This window comes from Heptranchias perlo, chromosome 1, assembly GCF_035084215.1.
Source record: "Heptranchias perlo isolate sHepPer1 chromosome 1, sHepPer1.hap1, whole genome shotgun sequence".
NCBI lineage: Eukaryota > Metazoa > Chordata > Chondrichthyes > Hexanchiformes > Hexanchidae > Heptranchias > Heptranchias perlo.
The window spans coordinates 37,633,701-37,658,628 of record NC_090325.1 but is presented as its reverse complement, the minus strand read 5'-3'; the positions used below and the strand labels follow the sequence as shown (position 1 = coordinate 37,658,628).

Sequence of the window (24,928 nt, the reverse complement as noted above, 5' to 3'; positions counted from 1 at the left end):
ATACTATTAAAGGCAGTGAATGTCTAAAATGTATTCGGGACAGTTTTCTAGAGCAACATGTTTTGGAACTAACAAGGAAATTAGCTATACTAGATTTAGTGATGAGCAACGAAGCAGAATTAGTTAACAATCAGATGGTAAGTAAACATCTTGCAAATAGTGACCATAATATGATTGAATTTGATATTAGGTTTGAGAGGAAGAAGAGAGAAGGGAAGAGTCTCAAACCAAGGTTCTAAATCTAGGTAAGACAAACTTCAAAGTGATTAGAAATGAATTGAGCGCAGTAAACTGGGCTAAACTGTTAATGGGTAAACCTAAATACAAACAGTGAGAAGTATCAAAGAAGTATTTAGTATGATACAAAATCAGAACATACTCCAAAAAGGCAAAAGCTCCACTTGTGTAGTTAAGCAGCCATGGTCAGCAAATGACATTAGACACAGTATCAAGCTAAATTAAAAGGCTTACACAAAGAGAAAAGTGGAAATCCAACAGGCTAGAAGAGCTTTAAAAAGCAACGTATGGACAGAAAGAAAGTAATAAGAGGTGCAAAAAGGGGATGTGAAAAATATTTGCAAGGAATATCAAAGCTAACAGTAAAAGATTTTATAAATATATTAAATACACGATAACGGGGAATATGAACTCTTTAAAAACAATGCAGGTGAGAATATAATGGCTAAGAAGGAAATGGCAGCATTGTGAAATTAGCACCTTGTATCCATTTTCACATCAGAGGAAAGAGGAAAAAATTACCAGTGGTACAATGGAACCTATAAATTAGTCAAGGGCAGGAATTTAATATAAAAAAAATGGTAATGGAGAAAGTAATGGGACCTAAGATGGTCAAATATCCAAGACCTGATGGTTTCCACCACAATGTAATAAAACAAATAGGTGAGGAAATTGCAGACGTGTTAATCATAATTTTCCAAAGCTCTCTAGATTAAGGAATTGTCCTTTTGGATTGGAAAATTGCAAATGCCACTCCATTATTTAAGAAGGGAGAAATCTGTCAGTTTAACATCAGTTGTGGACAAATTACTGGAATCTATCACCAGGGACAGAGTGACTGAGCACTTGGACAAAGAGAGTCAGCATGGATTTGTGAAGGGTTGGTCATGTCTGACTAATCTAGTTGAATTTTTTGAGGCGATCTCTAGCATGGTGGATAGGGAAGTGTCTGTGGATGCTGCCTATATGAACCTGCAGAAGGTATTTGATGAGGTTCCGCACAAGAGATTAGCAGCAAAAATGAAAGTGCATGGAATTGGAGGTAAACTTGTTTCTTGTGTTGGCATTTGGTTGGGAAGTAGGAGACAGAGAGTAGGGATAATGGGGATGTTCTCTGATTGGTGGGATGTGACAAGTGATGTTCCCTGTATTGGATCTGTACTGGGGACTCAGCTCTTTACCATATATATTAAAGACTTGGATGAATGAATCGAGAGTTGTATATCCAAGTTTGCAGATAATACTAAATTAGGAGGCACAGTAAGCTGTGTAGATGGGAGCAGGAAGTTACATAGACAGACTAAGTAGATGGGAAAAATTATGGCAAATGGGGTTCAATGTGGGGAAGTGTGAAGTCATCCATTTCTTTTCGCATAGAATATACAGTACAGAAACAGGCCATTCGGCCCAACAGGTCCATGCCAGTGTTTATGCTCCACACGGGCCTCCTCCCACCCTTCTTCATCTAGCCCCATCAACATATCCTTCTATTCCTTTCTCTCTCACGTCGTTATCTAGCTTCCCCTTAAATACATCTATGCTAGTTGCCTCAATTACTCCTTGTTGTAGCGAATTCGAGTTCCACATTCTAACCACACTCTAAGTGAAGAAGTTTCTCCTGAATTCCCTATTGGATAAATTAGTAACTATCTTATATTTATGGCCCCGAGTTCTGGGCTCCCCCGCAACTGTATCCCCAGATCCCTCTGCTCCTCTACCCCATTTAGACCATATTATCTAAGGAGTATGTGGCCTCCTCATTCTTCCTACCAAAATGTACCACCTCACATCTATCTATATTGAAATTCATTTGCCAATCACACGCCCATTCTGCAAGTTTATTAATTGTATTTTGTCGCAGTCCTCCTCAGTATTAACTACAGTCCCCAACTTGGTGTCGTCCGCAAATTTTAAAATTGTACTTCTGATTCTCAAATCCAAATCGTTTATGTAAATGGTGAACAACAGTGATCCCAGCACCGATCCTTGTGGAACGCCACTTCCCATCTTTTGCCAGTCTGAGTAATTATCTTTAACCACCACTCTCTGTTTTCTGTTTCGTAGCCAGCTTGCTATCTATTCTGCTACTTGTACCCTGACTCCACATGCTCTGACCTTAGTCATAAGTCTACTATGCAGTACCTGATTGAAGGCCTTTTGAAAGTCCAAATATATTACATCTACTGCATTACTCTTGTTTACCTTTTCTGTTACTTCTTCAAATAATTCAATAAGGTTGGTCTTGGATCCAAGAAACACAAATGTGAGACTGTGAGCTGTGGAGGAGCAAAGGGGTTTGGATGGCTATGTCACAAATCCCTAAAAGCTAGTGCACAGGTACAAAAAATAATCAAAAAGGCTAATAGAATGTTGACCTTTATCTCAAGGGGGGTTAGAATACAAAAGTGAGGAAATTATGCTTCAGTTATACAGAGCTTTGTTCAGACCTCATCTGGAGTACCACGTTCATTTTTTAAGCACCAAACCTCAAAGGATATATTGGCCCAGAGGGGGTACAGAGTAGATTCATCAGAATGACACTAGGGCTTAAAGAGTTAAATTATGAGGATATGTTGCTTACACTTGATTTGTATTGCCTTGAGTTTAGAAGGTAGAGGGAGGTCTAATCAAGATGTTTTAAAGGATAAATTGATAGGGTAGATACAGAGAAACTATTTCCTCTTGTGGGGGAAATCCAGAACAAGGCGTCATAATCTTAAAATTAGATCATTTAGGAGTGAAATCAGGCTGCATTTGTTCACACAAAGGATAGTGGAACTCTGGAACTCTTTCCCCCGAAATACTTTTGTTGGATAAGGGTATCAAGAGATATGAAGCAAAGGTGGGTAAATGGATTTCGTAGAATGGCAGAACAGGCTAGAGCAGCTGAATGGCCTATTCCTGTTACTATGTTCCTATATAATGGACCAGTCCAATAATATGGAATGAAGCCAAGGTCATCAAAGTGACAGCATATAGTCAATAGCCCATTTTTATTTTAGCATTTATATTCATTATTACAACAAAGCTAACCATCTTCCACATAGTTGGATCTGAATAACCAAAATCAAAACACTATACCATCATTAAACAAAAAGCAAAATATGACAGATGCTGAAAATCTAAAACAAAAACAAAAAATGCTGGAACCAATCTGCAGGTCATTCAATATTTTTGGAAAGAACAGATAAATTAACATTTCGGGTGTAGACCCTTTGTCAGTTCTGACAAAAGATCTATACAGGAACAGGAGGAGGCCATTCAGCCCCTCGAGCCTGTTCTGCCATTTACTTAGATCATAGCTAATCTGTACAAATGGGCTCTTCCTCTAACATTAACTTAGCTATTCTCTCCAAAGATGCTCACCAACCTGTTCAATGTTTCCAGCATTTTTTGTTTTTATTACATTATCCTTATACTGACTGGCTGAGAAGTAGATTATTTATAAATTCAGAAAATTTTAATGAATAATAATTGATTGACAACATTCTATAAAATGAGAAAGTAAGTCCACACAAATGGCAGTAAATCATAACTTATAATGACATAAAGCCCATACTTTTTAAGTATAGTTTCTCTGAAATTAAAATAACCACTTTAAAAATAAATAGTATTATTTTAAATCTGGTCTCTAATTTAAACTCGACAAACCCCTGAACAGAGCAAAGTATACACAAAAATCCAATATGTTTCTCATTCAGGACAGCAATGTCTGTAGGAATGTTGAATGATGTTCCAGTAATATTTAGATTATTTTCTTACTGTCACACGTCTTACATTAACCTCATTGTATAAAATCTTATTTGATCCTATAGTTCTTAGATAAAAATTGCACTCCAATTTGTCCAAACGACCACAAAGTTTCCATTTTTTTTAAAAAACAGAATATCCCAATAGGATATTTTTATAGAAAATTCAGTAAATAAGTATTTCAAAGATTTGATTAGAATCAGCTTTTACAGCCATAACTCACTACAGATAAAGAAGAATTTAAAAAGAAACATAAACTATATGAAATCATCAGTCCACAAACCACCTACTAAACATTCACAAACCAGAAGCCACAATTTTCTCCAGTTAAATATTGGGAAGAGCGAAACCATCGTCCTCAGCCACTGTCCCAGACTGTTCACAACCTCACATCCTATTTGACCCTGAACTGAACTTCCGACCCCCATATCCGCTCCATTACAAATCCACCTACATCCACCTCCGTATCATCACTCCTCTTATCCCCTGCCTTAGCCCATTTTCTGCTGAAACCCTCATCTATGCCTCTGTCACCTCAAGACTTAGTTATAGTCCAGCAATTTTATTTTAAATTCACAAGCTTTCGGAGGCTTCCTCCTTCGTCAGGTGAACGATGTGAAAACCCTTTTCACATCGTTCACCTGACGAAGGAGGAAGCCTCCGAAAGCTTGTGAATTTAAAATAAAATTGCTGGACTATAACTTGGTGTTGTAAAATTGTTTACAATTGTCAACCCCAGTCCATCACCGGCATCTCCACATCATGACCTCAAGACTTGACTATTCCAATGCTCTCCTGACTGGCCTGACATCCTCCACCCTCTATAAACTTCAGCTCATCCAAAACTCTGCTGCCTATATCCTATCCCTTACCAAGCACACCCATCACCCCCGTACTTGCTGACCTACATTGGCTCCCAGTCACCTAATGCCTCAAATTTAAAATGTTCATCTTCCTGTTTAAATCCCTTCATGTCCTTGACCCTCTCTATCTCTGTAACCTTCTCCAGCCCTGCATTCCTGAGAACTCTGCATGCCTCCAAGTCTGGCCTCTTGTGCATCCCCCACTCCTTTCACCCAACCACTGGCAGGTATGCCATCAGCCGTCCAGGCCCTACGCTCTGGAATTCGCTTCCTAAACCCCTTTGTCTGCACCTCTCTCTCCTTTAAGACCGTCCTTAAAACTCACCTCTTTGGCGAAGTTTTTCGTCACCCCTAATAACTTCTCCTTTGGCTAGGCATCAGTTTTTGTCTGATTATGCTTCTGAGAAGTGCTATGGGACACTTTTCTATGTTAAAGTTAAGTTGTTATCGTCTTACAATTGTTTTATTATTCCTATTGTATAGCTAAAGGAAAACTCCAGGATTAAACCAATGACTTTATATACATCTGCTCAACTGAAAAAAGGCAGCTCCAATTAGAGAAAAACAAACCACTGTAAAATCGTCGGGCCTCTCAGTCCCACCATCAGAGTCCAACTGTCTCTTGAATGTTTGCTGAGAGTTTTCCTCCACAAGCCTACCTGAAAGACTTTTTCAGATAATAATCAATCTTTGTGTGAAGAAATGCTTCCTGACATTAGTATTGTATTTGCCTTTTACAAGCCTATACTATGGCGCTATATCCTTGATTAACTTGAAAACACTGGACAAACTTTTCCTATTCCACTTACAGTCTTCCAAACCTCTACAAGACCAGCTCAGTTTCCTCCTTTCAAAACTAACAGCAAGTTTCTCTAATCTTCTGTCATAATTCAGTCATCTAACACTCAGAATTAGCCATGTGGTCCTTCCCTTCACAACCTCCAGGACTTGGGATAGTTCTCTTGTTTTTCAATGACCATAACTGAACGTTGTCGTCAAGATGCAGCCTGACCAGAGTGCTGTATACCTTCAACATGACTGCATCAGACTCTACTGATTTGATATTCTGTTTGCTAAAATACTTGTTCGTTTTTCTAGCCTCAGCTTTCAGCACTCTTGTTACTCTACAAAAAGCAAAAGGCAGCACCATATGCATTTTTTTAAAAGGGAAAGGAGAGGATCCGGCCACAGAAATGTAGTGAAACAAACAACAGAAAACTTTTTTTGTTTAAAAAAAAATCAAAACTATGGCTTTACAGCCAACTGCTGAAGAATAATGGCCTTCACGTGCTTTGTCCTGGAGTGTTCCTTTAATAGTATCCTGGCTAGATATTTTTCAATTTGGTTGTCCTGAAAATGGTTCAGTTCTGCTTCGCTGTTAGCATAAAATGATAACATTCTGAAAGCCCAATTTTGAAAAACCACAACCAACAAAGCTGTCATTTATCAATGGTTTAAAGTTGAAATTCTTAGGAATTTATTAAAAGCAGCTAGAAAATAAATGTTATGCAATTGCTTTACATTCTCGTGTACCACTATCAGAGGACTGCAGCCATTTTTGAATTTAAATATTTTTGGAGTTACAAAAATTAGCAATGGAGAAAGAAAGCCTATTCAAATTAAACATTCAATTTATCATAGATATGCTATTTTTGGTCTTAAATTATGTTATTGACTCACAAAAAAAGCTATGAAAGATTCCAACTCATAATCTTTGAGTACACTGGAATCAATGTTCCTTTGGTGTCACAGTTGTCACTCTCAATTACGACACTTGCTGATCAAAATTTATGAGATAGATGCTCGAGCCACTATTTGGTTACAAGTACCTAAGCAATTAAGGGTAAAATAGCAATGTCTAATGAACAATTCCCAAAGTACTCAAAGTCAAAATACAAATCTAATTTACCAAGAAATGACACCTGAAGACAGAGTAATTCTCATCGTGTTTGCCAAGGTCTGCAACACCATTATGCAAAGCAATATTCACCTAATTACATTTACTTAGGTAATAATTTCCATTCTGGATAGCACAAGACTATAAATGGTACTGTGCACATTAAATGCAAAGGCCGCAAGCAAAGATGTTTAATCAGTAAATGGGCCTCTCTGGACATAGTAAAATCATTGCCATCACATACTGAATTACAGAGTTAACCTTTATTAAGAAGTATAAAAGTTACAGTAAGTTTAAATTTAAAGGTTGGTGAAAACAATCACATGACAATTCTGTTACTTTAACTGCAAAAAAAAATTCTCAAACGTTGCATGATCACAGTTTGCAGTTGGCAATGACTAAGCAGTCATTGCCAACTGCAAACTAGGGGTCTCATGCGATGTTTGCCAATATTTTTATTTTTTATACTATATGTTACATGCTATATGTAGTATAATTAGAACAAAAGTTTTGTACTTTCATAAAGGTTTGCACCATAGAGACTTATCTAGGTTAAGATTTCTTCAAAACAAAAACAAGAAAAAAAGAAAATGCTCTTCACAGATTTCAAAACAGAACCACTTACCTGCAGCAATGTCATCATCTGCCAGGTCAGGTTCTTCTTCCTGAACTTTGGCATCTGCCCCTTGTAAATCAGGACTTACACCGACAGCTTGAATGGTTTCCGTTGTCACACCAGCTAAAAAGCAACCAGTCAAAAAAGTTAAGATCAAAGATTTTAGGCTAAGTTTGGTTTCTAGTAAAATTTGAACAAAATCTAATTTTTAGCCTTTAAACCCCCAATGCCACACACAATTCACTAATCGGTGCAGTAATCGCAAGTATTTCCCAGAGCACTGTGAACGAAAGGCTGAGGTCAAATCAATTACTTGCAATGCTGTTCAAATGGGCAAAGCAAGGCTCCAGATATGCAACATACCCGTGTAGAGTATTTTTCATGTAACAAAATGTCCTAAAACATTTTACAGGAAGAGCAGTGGACAACAAACAGGAAGTGGGAGAATATCAGACAAGGCAGCTAAAATCTTGGAGATTTTTGAAGATGGGAAGAGAGGTAGCGAAGCAAAGAGGCTGAGGAAGAAAAATCCAAAGTGCTGGGGCTTGCTTCCTGAAGGCTATACCCGAACCCATACTGAAGCAAAGGGTGTGGTGACAAACAACAAACCAGAATTGGAGGAATGGTGGATACAGAGATAGCGTGGAATAAAACCATGGAGTGATTTTGAAATTTTCCAAACTGGCATCATGCTAACAAGCATTGTAAATGGTTCCCTCTCCTCAGGCACTGCTGCCTCCTATCTTTAAAAAACTACTATCATTACCCCTCTCTTCACAAGACCTATCACACCCTCTGTCCTTGCTAAATACCGCTCTACCTCCAACCTCCCTTTCTTTTCCAAGGTTCTTGAACGTGTTGTCATCTTCCAGATCACTGTCCATCGCTCCCCTAACTCCCTTGAATCAGGTTTCTGCCCCTCCCAGAGCATTGAAATAGAACTAACCAAAGTCACGAATGACATTTTCTTTGACTGTCTTGGAGAATCACTACTGAGAAGAGGGAAAAAAAGTGCTTCACAGTGTCACCCAGTGGAAAAAGCCTACGAGAACAAGCAGACTCAAAGCAATTCTTTTAAACTGACTCTCACATTAATAACAAAATTTTATTAAAATGTGACAGGCATCAGCATCACCAAAAAAAAGCGTTACATACAAATATGTGTAGGTATGAACACATTTAAAATTCAGAAATCCATAGGAACTTTTCATATAGGAGTTTTCATGGGAGGATATGACAGACATACAGATTTTAATGTATAGTTATAATATATTTTTATACAGTAAATATTGTGTTCAATATAATTTGTATGGATTATTTTGGATATAGGTTAAATACTTAATATTTAGGAAACTGTGTATTTGCAATAATGTCAATTTGTGTGCTGGGGGAATGTTATCTTTACGCTGGTGTGCATCTAACAGTGGGTAAGGCAGAAGTTGGGGTTGACTGTTTAAGTGGAAGATTTATCTTGAAAGCATCTTGGAGATTGTGGGATGAGGTAGAGGGAGAAAGAGAGGCTTCGGGTGGTGGTGAAGGGAAGAATGGTGAGGCAAAAGTATGGAGGAAAGCAAAATATGTAAAATGCACAGTAACGTCCCAGGTTTCGGAATATTGGCTGAGTTTTGGAGTGTGAGATTTATAGGTGTGGAAGAACAGAAGATGGTGCTTCTACATTATGGGAGAATTGGAAACAGGGAGGTTGTGAGATATACAAGCAAAAGAAGAGGGTTATGGGGTGTATTAGTAGTGGGAGCCTGTGGCGTTGCAACACTGCATATGTGTGTGTGGTGGCAAAGGGCATGGGGTAGATCATTATTGCCGGTTGTCCCCACGTATAGAACAGGAAAGAAAGCAGTTCTGGGATGTCGGAGTAGTGAGGAGACCCTGGCTTTTGGGAACAGCAGGAAGTGGTATCATGTTCTGTTAGGAATGGAGGGCGGTGCTAGGGATTGGGAGGAATGTTGGATATCAGAGTGCTGGAAGAGGAGTATTGGGGATGCAGGATCACCTGGATGGCGGTGATGAGTAATGGGAGGAGTGTTGTGGCAGAGCTGGGGGGACAGTCATATTCAAATCTGGGAGGGTTCCTGGGAGTATGATAGTACTGGGAAATTTATGGTCTGGGAGCATTGGGAGCTGAAGTCACAGGGTGCAAGAACATTGGGCTGGGTGCCAGAGAGAACAAAGAGTGGGAGTTGCACGAAAAGCTGGTAGCAGAGCGACAGGACTGGAAGTGATGTGTTGGGGTATGGGATCAGGGGTGGGAGTCCTCCAGCAGTGGCATGGCAATAGGAATCTTTGTCAGGGACAGCAATAGTCACTGGGAGAAAGTTATAGAGCACTGTGGGAGTGGTAGCAGTGAAATGCAGCAGCAAGAGGTGCCGGTGCATTGAGAAGCAGTGAGAGACAGCAGAAAGTGTGGAGCAGAGAAGAAAGGAGGAAAATAGGTGCTTGAATGGGAATGGTGACAGTTGATACAAGAGAACATGGAAAGGCAAGGGCACTCGAGATGGCAACAGTTAGCAGACGGGAATGGAGGGTGAAAGGATGGGTGCTCAGGGCAGGTGAATCTGGTAAAACACTATAAGGAGCAAGGGGTTGAGGAATGTCTGCTCTGGCAGAGGGTGCAGCAAGAAGCATCCCCTCCAATAGAAAATTACTGAGAACAAAAATCCAAAAGAAAGTAACTGCATGTTTTTTTGAATATAGAATCATAGAAGTTACAACATGGAAACAGGCCCTTCGGCCCAACATGTCCATGTCGCCCAGTTTATACCACTAAGCTAGTCCCAATTGCCTGCACTTGGCCCATATCCCTCTATACCCATCTTATCCATGTAACTGTCCAAATGCTTTTTAAAAGACAAAATTGTACCCGCCTCTACTACTGCCTCTGGCAGCTCGTTCCAGACACTCACCACCCTTTGAGTGAAAAAATTGCCCCTCTGGACCCTTTTGTATCTCTCCCCTCTCACCTTAAATCTATGCCCCCTCGTTATAGACTCCCCTACCTTTGGGGAAAGATTTTGATTATCTACCTTATCTATGCCCCTCATTATTTTATAGACTTCTATAAGATCACCCCTTAACCTCCTACTCTCCAGGGAAAAAAGTCCCAGTCTGTCTAACCTCTCCCTATAAGTCGAACCATCAAGTCCCGGTAGCATCCTCGTAAATCTTTTCTGCACTCTTTCTAGTTTAATAATATCCTTTCTATAATAGGGTGACCAGAACTGTACACAGTATTCCAAGTGTGGCCTTACTAATGTCTTGTACAACTTCATCAAGACATCCCAACTCCTGTATTCAATGTTCTGACCAATGAAACCAAGCATGCCGAATGCCTTCTTCACCACCCTATCCACCTGTGACTCCACTTTCAAGGAGCTATGAACCTGTACTCCTAGATCTCTTTGTTCTATAACTCTCCCCAACGCCCTACCATTAACGGAGTAGGTCCTGGCCCTGATATACTATCAGACCAGGGTAAAGCATAAACAACTTTTTTTGGAAGTAACTTCGAAAGCAAAAACATGAAGACTATATACTAGCCGATCGCCCACAAAGGAGGGGAGGATTGGGTATTTAATATTCCTGGCTACAAGGTATTCAAGAAAGTTAGGGAAGAAAAGAAACGAGGCGGGGGGTGTTGATCAAAGAAACTATTATAGCTCTGAAAATGGATAATGTAATTGAGGGATCAAAGACAGAATCTATTTGGTTAGAATTACTGTATACTATAGGCCAGCAAATAGTGGGAAGAAGATAGAGGAGCAAATTTGCAGGCAAATTACAGAAAGATGCAAGAATTATAGAATAGTGATAATTCAGGACTTCAATTATCCCAATGTAGACTGGGACAGTAACAGTGTAAAAGGCAAAGAGGGGAAGAAATTCCTAAAATGTGTACAAGAGAACTTTCTTGAACAGTTTGTTTCCAGCTCAACAAGGCTGGATCTAGTTCTGGGGAATGGAGTGGGGCAGGTGGAGCATGTTTCAATGTGGGAGCATTTGGGGAACAGTGATTATAATATCATTAGGTTTAGAATAGTTATGGAAAAGGACAAGGAACAATCAAATGTGAAAATACTTAACTGGAGGAGGGCTAATTTCAGTGAATTAAAAAGGGATCTTGCCCAGGTGGGTTGGAATCAAAAATTTGTAGGCAAAACAGTAATTCAGCAAAGGGAGGCCTTGAAGGAGGAGTTGGTTCGGGTACAGAGAAGACACATTCCTATGAGGGGGAAAGGAAGGGCATCCAGAGCTACTGCTCCCCAGATGACTAAAGATATAGAGATTAAAATGAAACAGAAAAAGGAAGCTTATGATGAATGTAAGGTTCACATACAATAGAGAACCAGGGTGAATACAGGAAGTACAGAGGAGGTACTTAAAAGATTGGCTGTAGAGAAGAGATCTAAAAAAGGGAGTAAGAGGGCAAAGAGAGACCATGAGAATAGATTAGCGACTAACATAAAAAGGAACCCAAAAGTCTTTTATAAATTTGTAAATAGTAAAAGGATAGTCAAGGAAGGGTGGGACCAATTAGGGACAAAAAAGGAGATCTTCTTGTGGAGGCAGAGGGAATGGCTGAGGTATTAAATGAATATTTTGCATCCATTTTCACTGGAGAAGAGAATGCTGCCATTGCAGCACTAAAGGAGGTAGTAGCGACATTGGATATGATAAAAATAGATAAAGAGGAGGTACTTAAAAGATTGGCTGTACTCAAAGTAGAAAAGTCAGCCGCTCCAGATGGGATGCATCCTAGGTTGCCGAGGGAAGAAAGGGTGGAAATTGCAGAGGCTCTGGCCACAATCTTCCAATCCTCCTTAGACATGGGGCGGGGCCAGAGAACTGGAGGTTTGCAAATGTTACACACCTTTTCAAAAAAGGAGGGATAAACCCAGCAATTACAGGCCAGTCAGCCTAATGTCTGTGGTGGGGAAACTTTCAGAAACAATAATCTGATCGAAATTAATTGGCACTTCGAAAAGTGTGGGCTAATAAAATGAAAGTCAGCACTGATTTGTTACAGGAATATTTGTGTTTGACTAAATTGATTGAGTTTTTTGATGAAGTAATGGAGAGGATTGATGAGGATAGTGCAGTTGATGAGGTATATGGACTTTCAAAAGGCATTTGATTAAAGTACCACATAATAGACTTGTTGTCAAAATTAAAGCCCATGGGATTAAAGTGACAGTGGCAGCGTGGATACAAAATTGGCTAAGGGACAGAAAAGCGGAGAGTCGTGGTGAACAGTTGTTTTTCAGACTGGAGGGAAGTATACAGTAGTGTTCCCCAGGGGTCAGTATTAGGACCTCTGCTCTTTTTGACATATATTAATGAGCTGGACTTGGGTATAAAGGGTATAATTTCAAAGTTTGCAGATGGCATGAAACTCGGAAACGTAGTTAACAATGTGGAGGATAGTAGCAGGCTTCAGGGGGACATAGACAGACTGGTGAAATGGGCAGACACATAGCAGATGAAATTTAATGCAGAGAAGTGTGAAGGGATACATTTTGGTAGGAAGAATGAGGAGAGGCAATATAAACTAAACGGTACAATTTTAAAGGGAGCGCAGGAACAGAGAGATCTGGGTGTGAATGTACACAAATCTTTGAAGGTGGCAGGACAAGTTGAGAAGGCTGTTAAAAAAGCATATGGGATCCAGGGTTCTATTAACAGAGGCATAGAGTACAAAAGCAAGGAGGTTATGCTAAACCTTTATAAAATACTGGTTAGGCCTCAGCTGGAGTACTGTGTTCAATTCTGGACACTATACTTTATGAAGGATGTCAAGGCCTTAGAGAGGTTGGAGAAGAGATTTACTAGAATGGTACCAGGGATAAGGGACTTCAGTTATGTGGAGAGACTGGAGAAGCTGGTATTGTTCTCCTTAGAACAGAGACGGTTAAGAGGAGATTTGATAGAGGTGTTCAAAATCATGAATGGTTTTGATAGAGTAAATAAGGAGAAACTGTTTCCAGCGGCAGAAGGGTCAGTAACCATAGGACACAGATTTAACGTAATCGGCAAAAGAGCCAGAGGCGACAGGCTGAAACAATTTTTACGCAGCAAGTTTTAATTATCTGGAATGCACTGCCTGAAAGGGTGGTGGAAGCAGATTCAATAGTAACTTTCAAAAGGGAATTGGATAAATACTTGAAGGGAGAAAATTTACAGGGCTATGGGGAAAGAGCAGGGGAATGGGACTAATTGGTTAGCTCGCTCAAAGAGCTAGCACAGGCACGATGGGCCGAATGGTCTCCTCCTGTGCTGTACCTACTGTGAACTATAGTCAATATTCCATCAACTGCATTTCTTTTATGTATGTTTATAGTAAGAACTCAAAAACAACAATTAATCATAGAAACAGTACCAAGTTCAGGAAGAACTGTTCTTCAAGTTTGGAAGGAGATTCTGAATAATAGCCATGAATTTAAATATTTAATTAAATAGAACCTTTTGGTTTCACCAAGTACGGATGAGAAATATTTGGTAAAGAAGGAAAATGCAAATTAATATTTCCTGAAGTCTTATATATTTCTCGACCTTTGTTGTAAAGATTCACATCCTAATAGATGGACAGTAAAGGTAACTAACTACTTTCTCATATTACATTCATGTATTTATTTCTTTGTGATGTGGTATGTGAGGAGAACGTATTCATTGAACTGCAGTGGGTAAGGAAAATACTATTTATTTTCCAACATCAGAAATACATTTTATTGTCTTTGTTCAAACCTACATACTTCTCTGCAAATCTTTTCACTCGGGAGGTGTCTCTCTCTTCCTCCTGTTTCCTTCTGTACCTATTTTCATGCATTATTTGAATGCCACTCTGGACCCATGCCCATTATTGCTATCAACCTTCTCTTGGCCCTTCACTCCCTTCTGTCACCTAGTCATGTTACCTTTCAATTCTCCCCTCTCGGGCACTTCACTCCCTCAATCCCTACACCAACCCATCACAACTCCTCTGCTTTTCTACTCTCCTGCCACCATCCCAGGCATAAATTTCCCTTGAACAAGCCCATAGCTATCTTCAGTGGCTCTCTTGGTATTCTCTGAATGGCCTGTTGAGGCAGCTGTCACTGCCTCCTTGCGAGCAGCAACCCCAACTGCCCCATCCTCCTCTCTTGTCTGCTGAGGGCTAACCTCGCCAGCCTCCTTCGTGTTCTGTTTACCACACCCACCACAGCCCCTTTGGATGCTACCAGTGGATCTATATTCATCACCACACTCTGCATTTCCCTCCAGAATGTCCGTTCACTTACAAACAATGCCCTTGCCATCTATGATCTTATTACAGGTCAATGTATTGACATCTTGGCTTTGACTAAAACTTGGCTCAAAGGTGATACTGTCATGCCCCGTACCAAAGCTTCCTCACCTAGTGATACTTTCACCACCACTGAAGTGGCAGTGTAGCACTCATCACCAAGTCACACCCTGGTCTCTTCCCCCTACTCTTCTGGGACCTTCTCCTCCCGCGAACACCTTAGCTTGTTCCATCTCTCTAACTCTCCTTTAAAATCTTGGTTATTTACCAGAACGCATTCCCCAGCCTAACCCTAGGTATCTCACTGAGATATCCTCCCTCTTTCCCTCAGCCCTTGCACTTAGTGACTCCTCATCCTTGGTGAATTCAATTTCCATCTCAGCTTCCCTCTCTTCCTCTGAATTCAATGTTCTCCTGCATTACCTAAACTTCACCCTCAATATAAACTCGACTATCCATATTTACAGCCGACCTTCAAACATGCCATTTCCTGTGGCCTCTCCTGTGGTCCCTTAATCTTGATCAGTGACAAAGCCATCTCCAACCAATTCTTTGTATGCCTCACCAGACAAACCCAACTCCCTACCAACCCCACTTCCTTTTGAAACTGCTCTGGAAAAAACGTTCCCCCTAATGACTTACAACTCCACTTTAAATCTCCCAACTGCTGAGCCTTTGGCCCTCCATTCACCAAGATACTTCAGCAACTGTAAATTTTCACAATCACTCCCATCTTTGATAGCCTTGCGCCCAGCAAAACCTCAACTCTCTCCCTCTCATCCCAGTCATTCTCCCAGGTATTGCTCCCATTTTTTCTCCTTCAAGTCCAAGGGTTAGCCAGCCATCGTCAGATCAGGCTGGACCACATCAAGCGCTTTTGGGCCTCACTCCCCTATGCCAAAACTTCCCACTGCTCCAGGATTACACTGGAGGGTGAAGATAGCCCAAGTGTATTTCATCCACTACTAACTATCTATTTAAACACTCTCCCCTGCTCTCTCCACTCCCAAATCTAGCAACAAATGTGAGGAAGTCACGGACTTCTTTGTCACTAAGATTGAGACCATCCATTCAGCTGTGTGCACTGCTTCCCCACATCCCCTTGCCCAACAAGGCGAGGCTCCCTCCTTGCCCTAGTCCTAAACAGTGTCTGTTTCCTATCTCTCTTCATACCTTCTCGGAGCTCATCTCACCCATGAGATTCATCTCCTACTGCCTTTACCCCAATTCCCACTGAACTCCTGACCATACAACTTCCTTTCCTGGATCCATGCTAGCTTATAATGTAAATGATTCCCTCTCCTCAGGTGCTGTCGTCCTCCCTTTCAAAATCACCCTTTCCTCAAAAGATCTACCCTCAACCCCCTGTCCTTCCAAACAACATCTTTTTTCTCTAAAGTCCTTGAACGTGTTGTCATGTCCCAAATATGTGCCCATCTTGAACCTCTCCAATCAGGTTTCGGCCCTGCCACAGCACCAAAACGGCCCTAATCAAAGTCACAAATAACATCCTCCGTACTGTAACCATGATTTCATTATTCTTCTTTGAATTCCTTGACCTCTCTGCAGCCTTTGACACAGTTGACCACGCCAATCTCCTCCCATGCCTTTCCACCAATGTCCAGTTCAGTGGGACTGCCCTTGCTTGGTTCGACTCTTACCTAATCATATAGCACCTTTAGCAGTGGCTTCTCTACCCAGCCCTGCACCGATACCTCTGAATTCCCTAAAGGATCCATCCTTAGCCATCTCCTCTTCCTCATTTATAAGCTGCTCCTTGGCAACATCATCAGTACACATTGGGTCATCTTCCACATGTATGCTGATGATACCCAACTCTACCTCTCCAATACTTCTCTTGACCCTTCTACTTCTTTAGGTGTTATTCCCTCCCTTTCAAAACCGCAATCAACCGTTCCCTCAAATGCCCCCCCTCAGCTCCTCTGTCCTTGCAAACCACAGCCCCATCTCCAACCTCCTTGAACATGTGCTACCAGACTGCTTGTCCAACATCCAGTTGTAAAATGGCTAAAATTGCCTTTATCTAAACATTGAGAAGACCCAAATGATCGTCTTTGGCCCTCGCTACAAACTCCATGCCCTTAACATCTTCATCCCCCTCTCCGGCCACAGTCTCAGGCTGAACCAGACTGTTCGCTATCTTGGTGCCCTATTCAACCCAGAACTGAGCTTCCGATCCATATCCTCACAAAAATCGTCAAATTCCACTTCTGTAACGTGGCCCGCCTCCGCCCCTACCTCAATCCATCTGCTGTGATACCTTCATCCATACCACTGTCACCACTACACTCGACTATTTCAACATTCCCCTGGCCGACCTCCCATCCTCCACCATGTGTAAATTTTAGCTCATGCAAAACTGTGCTGTCAGTATCCTATCCATCTTCAAACTCGGTCACCCACCACTGCTGTCCTTGCTGACCTACATTGGCTCCCGACCACCAACGCTTCAAATTTCAAATTCTCATCCATGCGTTTAAATCCCTTCAAGGCCTCATACTTCCCTATCTCTGTAATCTCCTTCAGTTCTACAACCCCCACGAACAATCTGCTCAACTGACACTGGCGTCTCCTGCAACACCCCGCCCCTTTTAATTTGCCCCATCATTGGCAGCCATGCCTTCAGACTCTAGGACCTACATAAACCCCCCACCTCTCCACCTCCCTCTTGTCCTTTAAGAAGACCCTCCTTAAAATCCACCTGTTTGACGAAGCTTTTGGTCACCCCTCATTGTCTATTTTCTTTTTGATTATGCATCTTGTGATATTTTTCTACATTAAAGGCACTACATAAATGCAAGTTGTTGTTTGATGCCAAGCCTGTGTCCCTCTTCTCCCCAGCATATCAGGCCTTTGCCTATTTTTGAGTACTTCCACTGAGTCTGCATTTACTGTGCTGGCTGGCATTGTGGACCACAATTATTAACTATACTCCATAAACTATATTTAATTTGATGTTCCCTAGTTCTCTTATTCTACAAAATGAACTTCTCTGCCTTCATATCAATGTTTTCATAATTTAAAGAAAACTTATATTACATGACTTTTACCTTACCTCCCCTTTTTCACAAGCTATTCTTTTCTAAAAACAGATTTAGTACCCTTAACCTCTATTTATAGGTCATCTAGACACAAATGGACTTAAAATCCCCTCTGAACCATGTTATAACCTATCTAAAGGATTTTTTTTTAAAGAAAAAACTTCATCATTCAGCTGGGGATGCTTTTATCTCCCTCAGCATATAATCAATGATGGTATATCTGCCATCTTTCTAATTTATATAAAAGCTTTAAATTTGAAAAGGAGGCCATGTGTTGAACAACACAGCTGAACTCTGGAGAGTGTACATATCCAACCTAATATTTATCCTTTTACACCTTCTTTCATTGTTGTGTGGATTTCTTGAACTGGAATCACATCACATTCTGTACATGAACTTATTCAGGTGTCCAATCCAATGTTATAACCCTATCCTGTGAAGCAGTGCATCATTTAATTTTGTATTGGCGCCCCAGTAGACATCATTTTTTGTCTTCATCAATTTGATTTTCTGATTTGTTTCCTGTTCCTCCAAGTCTAAGATTGAGTTTTTGGCAAGTTCAACTTTCGAAGCACCATGTAGTGCCAAAAGATTACTTACAAATCGCGTATTATAATCTACTAACTGATGACATTAATTTAATAGTAGATAGCAAATTACTTCAGCATTTAGGTCTTGAAAATGAAATGTTGATTGACTAGTCTTAGAATCCCTCAACTCATATAAGAATTCAAATTTTGTACAAAATATCTCCATTATATGTGTGGTTCAGTCCTCCGGTAAATTGAGCTTGCTACCACAGATCAGTTCTGCCCTAGATTCCTAGTGTACTTTGATAGACAGACAGGCTGCCTCACATTAATTCACTTCACACCATTTCAATCGATCAATGGCAGGCTCCCCAGCCACTTTAGACAGTGCCTGTCTGGCTGCCTGCATGCACAGGAGCACACTAACTCAGACAAATCAGTGCTCAGGAGCGTGCACAGATTGAGAGTTCACTGTAGTCAAGGCCTTGAAGGTGGAGCCTGATGGGATTCCATGCCCTGCCATTCAGATTGGCCAATCATGCATGTCACGTGAAGCAGCTTCAATTTCTCTGCTCATTTGTGACTACAGCAGATGACTACGTGGCATGCATTTGAGTGATAATGAGCACAGTACATGGCTGACTTGCACCTTTTAACCCTTTAAAAGCTCTGGTCTCTCTTCTGTTTAAAGGCTTTTAATTATATTGTGTGAAATAAGATTGATCTTTTTACATCATGAAATACCAAACACAAAATAAGGTACTTTTACATCCTTTCATGTTCTTGTTAAAAATTGCACACAAAAGGATATCACCTAATAAATACAATAAGACAGCAACGAGACTCTCACATAACTTAGGAACACAGGAATTGCTAGATGAAAAAAGACCAAGGTCCATCTAGTTCGCCTTCTACCGTCGCGTAATACAATGATAATGAAGTTGTTGACCTATCACAGCAATCAATCTCCATCAATTAGTCTAGAAATGACACAAGGAAAACCCCAGTGGTGGAAAGCATTGGGCACCATCGATCCAAAGACACCTTTATCCTTCCAAGCATCCTACATTTACCACAGATGATATCTCAAGTTACCCATACACTGTATGCCAAAAATGATGGGGAGTCAACAGAAGGCCTCCCTGCAAAATTTCCTAATCCCACCTCCCAGAAGCCAGGTGAAATTAGGGAGAAATTCAGTAAAAAATCTAAGCCCGTGAGTGGTTCTTCATCTTATCGCAACATGTAATCCCATGCCAGAGTTCAGTCTCTAAAATGGAAAAATGCTGTTCATTCTTTCCAAGCTAATGGCCAGAACATCTACCTGAAACACCAATGGTGATGCTATGCCTGCTGCAGGAGTTCTATTCTAGGCAATGTAGTCATCTGGAACTCTTTCCTTTTATGCAGAGTTCCACACTTATTGAACTAGAGTTGTTGGAATATGAATTATGTTAAGGAAACTCTGAACAATTTCTCTCGTGTCCTATGCTCCATCGATCACTAAGTCCAAACTCGTGACTTATCTGTCTTAGTTACAGCTGTCTTCAGTTGCACCCCGTTATGTCATCCAAATAAATTAAAAGCAGACTAAAAAAAATTAAACAAAAACTTATTTGCAATAATTCAATTTTTCAGTTGTGTTCTTTGGAATTAAATGAAGCGCTTGTTGTAAAGACCACAATACTAGTCAAAATGAGTGACAGGCTTCTATAAATTGCTGCTGGACTGCATTTGAATTTCAGAAGAATTTGTCATATGGTATTGTATTGTCAGCAGTAACTACTGCTTTACTATAGAATGGATTACATCAGGTACCTAAGCATTAGTGTTTTGTTGACAACCGGCCTTATACATGGTTATCCATTGTATGTGGCGTGTTTTCTCCTCATGGAAAATGATTTATAAAATAATGTAGAGTTTCATTTAATTGATAATAAATTTTTACTTGAGCTGACAGGGTTAATATAAATAGCTCTTTCTATTGCAAACAGAGCACTTTTTCTCCCTGATCTACATAAACCCGAAAGTTAATTTTTACCTCACAAAAAAGGTAAACAAATCCCTTCTCAAAACCATCAATGTACTAACTTTGCTTTAATAATCGATATAAATGTCAATCATTTCTATCGGGCAACAATTACAACATTGAAGATTACATAATCTCAAACTAGATCTTTTCTATTTGGGAGATTCCAATGCTTAGGCCAATTCTTGAAGTTTTAATCTCAGAATTTGAGCGAAGTTCAAAAGAAAACAAAATAAAAAATAACTGTGCCTTTAGAAAAAGAAAAACTATAAAACTTTAATCATTGTGTTCCCTACATTTTGTAAGGATGTTTTCAAATGTATTTTGTAGCCCTTTTAAATCTCTAAAGCATTCAGAAGCAGCTCTGTTCTCTAAATATCATGAAATGGCTGGCATTTTCAGCAAGTCTGAGTGTTCTCTCAAACACCAATTCTCTTCAATCAATATTGATTTAAAAAATTTCAACAGCTCTAAAGAAACAGATTCCCAAGGAAAACACAGCAGCTGACTTTGTATTGATCAGTTCGGCGCTCCACGACACTATTATACTCATACTTTTCTATGGAAACCTGGGACATGATGCAAAAATCAAGCACAGACATAGACCTGAACTAATGATACTGGGAATTCTATTTTCTGTTTCATTATGACTAGAATTCCTTCTACTCGTGTATTCAGAAACAGTTTTTGTGTTTTTTGTCTGTGCATCAATACCACTGATTAACTATGTACAGGACAAAAAACAACCTGTTTCCTTTAAAGATAAATCTTCCTTTAAATAACGCCATCTTTGAATTTGGTTTTCTTGAACACAAAGTAGAATTGGTTATAACTAACATATAATCTTTCCTCATGGTAGAGCAAAATGAAGGATGTTGGAATGGTTGACAGGAGGGACACCTATGCTAAATGGCAAACAAGGTCCAGATTTACAAAAGAGGGAGTATTTATCATTCCTGGAAGTCTGCTAAAGACTGAAAAATTCACCAGACATGTTATGGACAATGCTGGATTCAGCCAGGATATCAAACTTATACAACAGCAATATCAACAAAGCTAGTTCCCCACATGTCACCATCAGATTGAATAAGAGCAGTTGTGGAGAACTGTTTCATATTCACTGTTACCTTGGCAAGTAACATTCGCGCCAAGTGCCAGACAACGACCATCTTCAATAAGAGAGTCTAACCACCTTCCTTTGACATTCAACGCCATTACCATCGCCGAATCCCCCACCATCAACATCCTGGGGGTCACCATTGACCAGAAACTTAACTGGACCAGCCATATAAATACTGTGGCTACAAGAACAGGCCAGAGGCTGGGTATTCTGTGGCGAGTGACTCACCTCCTGACTCCTCAAAGTCTTTCCACCATCTACAAGGCACAAGTCAGGAGTGTAATTGAATACTCTCCACTTGCCTGGATGAGTGCAGCTCCAACATCACTCAAGAAGCTCGACCACATCCAGGACAAAGCAGCCTACTTGACTGATGCCACATCCACCACCTGAAACATTCACTCCCTCCACCACCGGCGCACTGTGGCTGCAGTGTGCACCATCTACAAGATACACTGCAGCAACTCACCAAGACTTCTTCGACAGCACCTCCCAAACCTGCAACCTCTACCACCTATAAGGACAAGGGCAGCAGGCGTGTGGGAACACCACCACCTGTACATTCCCCTCCAAGTCACACACCATCCTGACTTGGAAATATATCGCCGTTCCTTCATCGCGCTGGGTCAAAATCCTGGAACTCCCTACCTAACAGCACTGTGGGAGAACCTTCACCACACAGAGTGCAACGGTTCAAGAAGGCGGCTCACCACCACCTTCTCAAGGGCAATTAGGGTGGGCAATAAATGCTGGCCTTGCCAGTGATACCCACATCCCACGAATGAATTAAAAAAATACATCATTCCACAATCCATTGCTTTATTAACATTGCTAGATTTTTAAAAATAAAGTGTTAAAATGATTTTCCAATCTTAAACTCCAAAGTTTAAGATGTATACAGCAACATTTCCACAAGTCTGTACCATAGAGAAGAGACATTAAATACAGCATCCTACTGAATTTATCATGCATGGGCAACATCTGTAGAAATTATGCAGAAAAATAAAGGAATGCAAATGGCATTTATTGCAATGCCGATATGATGATTCCTCTTTATGAACAATAGGGCCTATGGCCCAATACATCAGATGACTATGTACCACTGCAAAGTGATGCAGCATTGTGTGAGGAATCATGTGCTTGGTAGAAGGAAGAACAGTGAGCATATGAAAAACACTGCCATCAAAACATCTCAAAGCACTTCACACAATGAGTTACTTAAGGAGGTAAGTGCGACAGTTATTCTGCACTAGCAATATCCCACAGACAGCAATGAAATGAATGCCCAGCTAACGTGCTTTATCCTGTCAGAAGGAATGTTGGCCATATCACCAGAAGAATTTTCTGTTCTTCTTTGAATAGCCATGGGATGGTTACTCTTAACCAAACCAATAGCCTCCCTTTTCTTCCTCCTTTGGTATCCTCTGCCAAGTCCAAAGAAGCACCCGTCACTGGTTCATCCAGAGTAGCATCCTCTGCTCCCAGTGACCATCCCATTCAGCTTGCACCTTAGAAGTTAAACTGTGTAACTTCCTCTCCATGCCTCTTAAAGTGCTCCCTCTGACCCTGCCAGTGGATCACCAACCACTCCACATCGTCTTCCAGAACATTCACTCATTCGCAAATAAGACCCTTGATATTCACAAGCTTATTGTGGATGAATCTATTGAAAGTCTGGCCTAGATCATGCTAATAATTTCCAAATCTTAAAACTCCAAAGTTTAGGATGTATATAGCAACATTTTTACATATCGGTCCTGGCCAGAAAGAAACGTAACTTACTGAGGGCGAATCCTCCACCCTCACAGAAGCCTCCCCACCTAGCTACACATTCTATCACTTGCTCCATCTACTGCCATTGCAGTTGAGCAATTATCATCAAGTCCACCTCAGCCTCTCCCTTACTCTGTTGGAACCTTTGCCTCCTTCGAGCACCTCACCCTATTTCATCCTTCTCACCTCTCACTGTCGGCCTTGGCTCAGTGGTAGCACTCTCGCCTCTGAGTCAGAAGGTTGTGGGTTCAAGTCCCACTCCAGAGACTTGAGCGCATAATCTAGGTTGACACTTAGTGCAGTTTTGACAGAGCGCTGCACTGTCAGAGGTGCCATCTTTCAGATGAGACATTGAACTGTCTCAGGTGGATGTATAAGATCCCATGGCTCTACTGGAAAAAGAGCAGGGAGTTCTTCCGGTGTCCATTTATTTCATTGCTGTTTGTAGAAGCTTCCTGTGCACAATTTTGGATGCTGCAATTCCTACATTACAACACTACTTAATTGGCTGAGCAGTGCTAAGGGTACAGTAGCATAGTGGTTATGTTACTGGACTAGTAATCCTGAGGCCTGGACTAATAATCCACCACTGCAGCTGGGGAATTTAAATTCAATTAATTAAATAAAAATCTGGAATTAAAAAAAACAGTATCAGTAATAGTGGCCATGAAACTACTGGATTGTCGTAAAAACCCATCTGGTTCATTAATGTCCTTTAGGGAAGGAAACCTGCCATCCTTACCCAGTCTGGCCTATATGTGACTCCAGACCCACAGCAATGTGGTTGATTCTTAATTGCCCTCTGAGATGGCCTAGCAAGCCACTCAGTTATCAAGAAGGTGGCTCACCACCACCTTCTCAAGGGCAATTAGGGATGGGCAATAAATGCTGGCCTTGCCAGCGACGCCCACATCCCATGAACGAATAAAAAAAACATCCTGAGGTTGTGAAAGTTGCTATAAAAATGCAAGTTCTTTCTTTGTTTCTTTCATTTCACTCAAAATCATCATTGTTTAAAGACTTCCCAAGCTCCAAAACAACCATTCACAAGATCTCTTGCCTTTTCTCTTCCTTCAGCACAAGCCTCGGTGATTTCAATCTACATCTAAATTTCCCTTGCTCCCTCTCCTTCAACGTTTGGCCTCCTGTCCTCACTCAATCTCACCTTTTACCTTATGTCTCCCACACACATCCATAGCCACCCTTGGTCTCCACCATCTCACAAGGCCTTTTTAACCATCAAAAATCTTAATCATGGATTAAGACCTTTGTTAACCACTTCTTCGACTCCTTCACTAACTATGTCTCCTTGCCTTGCCCCAAGCACATGACCTTCACTTTCTGCCCCTGAAAAAAGATTCTCACAAATTTACTGAAGCTCCCAACTTCCTCTCGTTTGGTCCTACACCTGTCATGACATGTCTGCCGCTGTTGAACTGCTCCTTCGCTTCTGCTTATGATTCCCTTGTTCACACCAAACCACTCAGCTTTGCCATACTACTGTTTCTCCAGCGCATTATCCCATTAAATCAGAGGGGTGCAAACTTCAGCACATCAGGCTCACAACTGACCAAGTCATTCATCACCAGATCCAGCTCAACCATGTTAAGCTCTATCATGCCGCATTCTCCGAAGCCCAATCTAGTTATTACAGGATTATCCTGGACAGCAAAGACAATCATGGCTTATTTTTCTACATAATGAACCATCTCCTCATACCTCTTTACCCTGTCCCTTCATCCTCTCCTCCAACACCA

The 24,928-nt window shown here is 40.8% G+C and overlaps 1 protein-coding gene across 2 annotated transcripts in view; it reads right to left on the bottom strand.

Annotated features, from left to right (window-relative positions):
- Window positions 1-24,928, bottom strand: part of LOC137321425 (WD repeat-containing protein 7) — a 644,210-nt gene that overhangs the window by 334,838 nt on the left and 284,444 nt on the right. For both annotated transcript variants that reach the window (XM_067983813.1, XM_067983820.1), the window contains one exon: window positions 7,373-7,486. In XM_067983813.1, the coding sequence (XP_067839914.1) occupies window positions 7,373-7,486 (114 nt within the window). The remainder of the gene's footprint in view (window positions 1-7,372; window positions 7,487-24,928) is intronic.